Genomic DNA, 6000 nt, shown 5'->3' with positions numbered 1-6000 from the left:
TGGTGCAGACTGAAGGTTCTGTAAACTACTCAGTCATAGAATGATTACGATATTGAACTAAAACAAATGCCTGAATCCTAAATTATGGATATCCTATTGTGGTGATCTAAAATGTAACACTAAATGTGATTAAAACACTAAAACTCTGGACTCCGGGGCTGAACGACCGCGGGGATCACCAGCCCGAGGAAAACACAAAATACACATGACTCCGTGAGAAAGACAATTCATTCTTGAATGAAGACGTTGATCAGACACATTTAAAATGTAGCCAATTGTGTTTATTATTAAATTATTAAGGAAATAGAAAAGCGGAGGAATAGAAAAGGGGGAGGGGTGGGGGTTAAAGAAGAGGGTAAAGGAAAGGGATAGAAAGGAGGAAAGAGAGGAGAGAGAACCCCAACTATGCCCTCTGAGCAAGCACTGGGTGCGACAGTGGATAGGAACAACTCCCTTTAAAGGAAGAAACCTATGACAGAACCAGGCTCTAGAGGGGCCAGTCAACTGTCGGGACTGGTTGGGGGGTGAGGGTGAAAGAGAGAGGGGGGGAGATGGGGCAGGTGTTAGGAGTTAAGGTGAAAATTACGATGCAACGGTGGAGGAGGAAGACGGGGTGACATCAGCAGAAGGAAAAGTAGAAAAAGTAGAAAAAGCAGGAGTGCTCTTTCTCCAGAAGAAGCGGAAGCGTTTTTTCTTCTTTTCCGTGATCTTTTCCACGAGCACTCTTTTCTCTAGGATGAGGGTTCGTAACTCATCAATTGTTTGTGTGTTTTCCTTCTCAAGTTTCCTGCATGTTGTCTCCACTTCTTCTAATTTGGCTTGTTTTTCTTCGAGCCTTTCTTTCAGTTCTTTACATTTGGCCTCCTGCATAAGCTTTGCCTCGTGCATCTCTGTATAACTGTGTTGTAATTTGTTGTGTGCGTCTTGTAGCTGCTGACTTCTCTCGAGTTCTTGAAGTGTACACTGCAGGTCTTTGTTTGTTTTCTCTACTTGCTGCTTTAACATCTGCACCTCAGTGTTTTTGCACTTCAAATTGTTGGAAAGTTTCTCCAGTTCTGTGTTTTTTCTCAGCATGTCACTGAGCTTACTCTGCATCTCTGAGCATTGTTTTTGCACTTTTTTCTTTTCCCCCTCCAGCTCAGTTGTTTTGGAGTTCAGTTGGTTATAACGGTCTTGCAGTTGTTGGTTTTTCCTCTCAAAGTCCTGGAGAATTTGTTTATCTTCTTTCTGCTTTATTTCCCATTGTTCTTTGTCTTGTAGGAAATCCTTATTTCTTTGCACTGTTTTATCAAGCTTTATTTTCAGCGCGGTGTATTTTTCCTCCACGCCTTCAAGCTTGGAGTCCGTTTCTTTCTGTTTAATTTCTAGTTGCTTTTTTTCTTGAAGCAACTCTTTATTTTTGTTCAGTGTTTTATCAAGCTTCGCCTGCAGTGCTTTGTACTTTCCCTCCATGCCTTGCAGTTTGCGCTGCTTTATGTCCATTTGTTCTTTTTCTTGGAGGAGTTCTTGATTTTTTTGCAGAGCTTCATCAAGCTTTATTTGCAAGGCTTCCTTGTGTTTCTCGCTGTCCTGAAGCTTGCAATCCATATCTTCCTTTTTCATGGTCTGTTGCGCTTTCTTTCGAAGAAACTCAACCCTTCCTTTCAGCACTTTTTCATTTATCTCAGTGCCTTGGAGTTTTATGACCAGTTGTTTCTTCTCTTGGAGGAGTTCTTGATTTTTTTGCAGAGCTTCATCCAGCTTTACTTGCAGCTCCTGAATCTTTTTTTCCCTCTCTTTCTCGTTTTTCTTCTGTTGGAGGATTTCTTCTGTTGGTTTTTCTTGTACTTTATTAAGCTTTGCTTGGAGCTCAAAGATCCTTCCCTGCATGTCTAGGAGTTCCATTTCTTTCTCCTTTATAATATCTTCCTTATCGAGAAGCTGTCTGAACAGTTTATCTGCTTCAGCGCTCCTTCTCTCACAGTGCTCTCTCAGTAATACGGAGATAATCTCCGTTCGTTGTTTAAAAAAACTTTCCCAGATGTAATTGGTGTACTCTGGCTGGGGCGGGTGTCGCGTATTGTGATTGTTCATGAGATTTTCCTCATGCATTTCTTCCAAGCACATCTTCTGCAGTTGCGTATCGTCTTCTCGATTGCAAAGAGGAGCGCTGGACTTTACGTTTTCTCTTTTTTTCTGCTTTCTTGGAGACATGTTGGAATCTGTTAACAGTGACTCTGAAAAGGATCCAAAAAGGGCTTCTCTGGCGAACGTTCGTTTGAATGCTGCAAACATAAATGCTGCGAATAACGGACTAAAAGTTCTTGTGTCTCACCCCTATTTATAGGTTTTAGGATCAAAGGATCGAAGGATCACAGTGGTGGTAAGATTCTAAATGTGTGTGACATCACAGTTCCGTAAGCCAATGAGGTTGTCACATGACATTTGTGAGAGGGCATTCCTTACTTGGACAAATTATCAATAAGCTTTCAATACCAGTAACAATGGTGACAGTATAATTGACAATTATGTGTCCAGTATGTTGGCTGATTTGCTTTTACTTTTTGCATATGAAAATAAAAGCTGGGCTGATTTTAACACCATTACAAGAAGTGTTGTTAATTATTCTTTTTGAATCCTAATCAGGTTACCACAAATTGTCTTTTAATTTAGTAGAACTTGAAATGTTTGTCAGTGGGTAAACAATTCATAATGCAAAGTCAGAAACATCAAGTTATTCTTAGTACTGCATACTTGCAATACATAAGTTGTCCTAACAGTCATGTAGGGCATCTGTAGTTCAGGGGGTCGGGAAGCTCATCTTGTAACTGGATGTAATATTAGCAGACAGAGGGTTTGATGTTGCAGAATCTTTGGAGTTGTACCATGCTGAATTGAAGAGCCCAACTTTCACCAAAGGAAAGAACTAACTGGCCCCTAGATTGCCCAATCAAATCTCTTAATGCCACCAGCCCTCCCCTACCTTCACTGTGTGCTCAGCTTGTAGAAAAGAGTTGAGTGTGGAAGAAATGGCAAAAATGTGGAGCTGAAAAGCTAAGAGAGAAAAAGAAATTATATATAAATCAACGTGTCAAATTAATGGACATGTTAGTTATTGGAGTTCTGGCTGCATTTTATATATCTATATTGTGTCCTTTTTATAATAAATAATAAAAAACATTATTTATCCTCACTGTATGAACATTGTTGGAGTCCTTGAAGTCTCATCATGTTGAAGTTACTCATGTGATGTGATGTTGTTATAATGATCCAGCTGGTGTGCAGCCATCATATTAGAGTTCTCTTTCTTCTTCTGATTTTATACAATTTTTCTGTGATGGTGTCACATTTACAGTGGTCGCAACAATTGCACCTATAGGACCCTGAAAAACTGGTGCACAGACTTCAGAGTCTAATGAGTGTCACCGCTGTAACCACTGCATAATGCAAACCATGACACGAGTTTAGTCTTGGTGTGAAACTCATTTTGGTTCATAGACACCACCCATATGGAAAAGATATATATAAATCTTATAAAGTTTGTATCTGTCTTGTGTGAAACTTGTATGAAAAGCATACAAGAGTGAAAACAGATATAAGATCCCTTGAAAAATTATATAATGAAACTTGTATGTTTTGGATACTTACTAAAACAATGTATGAAAGTAATGAGAAAGTGGCCACTTTCATGAGTAAATCATGTAAGCCTTATATGATTTACTCATGAAAGTGGCCACTTTCATGAGTAATCACATATAAGTTTTTACTATTTCTTTTCCATATGGGCAATCTGACCTTAAGTGGAACAGACCCATAAAACTAATGTGTAATAAATAAATCGAAATTCTCCCATCATCATTCTTTGGTAGGAAGTCATAAATAGGAGTTAAATTCAGACTCTGCACGGCTGGCTTCTCCTGTAACCCTGCATGTTTCTAAGGTTTGTTTTCTTTCTTTTTTTCTTGTTGTTCTTGTGCTTTTTGTCCTCGGGTGAGGTTTGAAGTGTCTGTGTGGTGCAGCTGGTCTGGTCTGTCCAGGCTGCACCACACAGACACTTCCAATCACCACACATCAAAGTACAAAGCGTATGACGTCATCACATTCTGTGTTAGGAAGTCACATTTAGGAGTTAAATTCATTGTTCATCATACTCAAGATATCTTTCTGTTATCTTGATTAACTTATCCCAACATTGTCAATCAGACTAAGTGATCACATGACGCTAGTTATCAACTCTATAAGGTAAACCAGGGTTTCCCATTTTAGCTACTAGCCTGTTTACATGAAAGGGGTGGCGTTGGGGGCATCTGACCAATCACATACAGAGCAGCAGAACAGCTGACTTTACAAAGAAAGATAAAACTATAAACATGAAAAGGTTAAACACTTGTATTAATAAAGTTCAAATAGGAACTAAAAGTTCTTTTGCTGAGCTCTGTTGATGTTTACCAGTCTGGGAGAAAATACAAGCATAAATACAAAAATGGCCGTGGATATACTGGGAAAAGCATGTCGAATGATGAGCAGTGATACAGGAGACCAAGAGGAATTGCTCAGATAAGATTAAATGCTTTCATGGACGAGGACATGCTAGGGACAAGCGTTGCAGACAAAAGAAAAAACGAGATTAATGTTTATAGAGGAATTCAAAATGTTGTGAAATTGTTCTGCAGACAAATGGGAAAAGTCAAAGAATGAAGTCGAATTTAAGAATGTAAACTGATTAGACTACTGATGCTCATCAATGGAAAGATCCTCCCACTATCCATGGCACAGCAGTCCAAAGGGATCTTTCAGGTACTTGTTGTAAAGCAGTTTTCCAGAGAACTGATTGGTAGCTAAATGGTGATTTCATACTTGTTGATCCGTAATCTCAAACACAACCTGCTCTGAAGCAGGTTTGCTCTACAGTTTAAGTCACTATGGTGATATACTCCAGTAAGAAGTGAGCTACCTTCATAGTACCTCTGTACTCATACCTGTGTGTTTCTTTGGCATTGCTTTTAGATATGTTTTAAAATGCAGCTGCAGTGCATTTTAAAACCTTAAGGAAGCTGTTATTGATATGGTGTAGATTAGCCAACAGATTTCTTTTCTTTTTTTACCTGATGGACACAATGCAGTGTAGTAGCCCTGCCCCTCGCTATGGTTTGTTCTTCATCATTCACTCACTGTGCGTCGATATGCTGGATGTCTCCACAAACAGTTCTCTGCATGCAGATGCAGTTTTTCTTCATTTGGAGCTTTGTGGGAGCTGAGTTCTGTTTACAGAGATGTTAATGGTCCTGTATGTGACCTGTCACATTTTATTTATTAAACAGACCACCTTGCAGTGTAGCTTCCACGTTAGCTGAGGTTTGTTTTATTATTTGTTTTTGCTTGTTTTTTATTATTCTTGCTGATGATTTGTATTATCTAAATGTAAGGTTCATTCATATCAGTTTGCTTATTTAATTTAATACAGGTTTTTTTTGCGTTTATCTTTGTCTCCATAACTGATAGTCTCTTATATCAGTTTCTGCTCATAAGGTTACTTTAACATTTGAGGCCACGTTATGATTGGTTTAGGTGGCAGCACAAGCAGCTTTACTTCCATAAAATATATATATTTTTTAAATAACATCTGAAGTAATTTAATGAGGAATGAGTCATCCAGTTCAGCTCTGGTATTATGATGATATAATATGTGCTTCAGTCTTAAACAAGCACAGAATTTAATGAGCTGCTTCTTCCCGACTCCCTGATTTCTGCACAGCTGGATTATTGTACCAAAGAAACTGTTTCTGTAATATTTCTGTGAAATAAAGTAATCCACTAAAACCCAGTGAGTGTTGGTTAGCTAAGATTTGTTTTTGTTCTTGATGGAATCGAAACACTCAGAAACGTCATTAATATTCGCTTTTCCTGCTGCAGACTTTTCTATCCAATCTAACAGTGAGAGCGAGCATGTGGTGCCCCACCCACTGGCTACAGGCCACATATTTCTGCAGATAAAGGCACCACCGTATTTGCCTTTATTCC

At 38.8% G+C, this 6000-nt stretch overlaps 1 protein-coding gene across 1 annotated transcript; it reads right to left on the bottom strand.

Moving 5' to 3' along the window:
* Window positions 1-318: 318 nt before the first annotated feature.
* On the bottom strand, window positions 319-2428 carry LOC113011342 (myosin-11-like). The gene has a single exon (XM_026150828.1). The coding sequence runs from the start codon at window positions 2272-2274 to the stop codon at window positions 583-585; it is 1692 nt and encodes a 563-aa protein (XP_026006613.1). The 5' UTR covers window positions 2275-2428; the 3' UTR covers window positions 319-582.
* Between the last annotated feature and the right edge of the window lie 3572 nt (window positions 2429-6000).

Source organism: Astatotilapia calliptera, chromosome 18 (genome assembly GCF_900246225.1).
Source record: "Astatotilapia calliptera chromosome 18, fAstCal1.2, whole genome shotgun sequence".
NCBI lineage: Eukaryota > Metazoa > Chordata > Actinopteri > Cichliformes > Cichlidae > Astatotilapia > Astatotilapia calliptera.
Note: the sequence above shows the minus strand (reverse complement) of the source record. Positions and strands in the feature narration are given on the sequence as shown.

Bases quoted from the DNA above. Each gene is read 5' to 3' on its own strand.
- LOC113011342 (XM_026150828.1), bottom strand. From the start codon at position 2,274: ATGTTTGCAGCATTCAAACGAACGTTCGCCAGAGAAGCCCTTTTTGGA.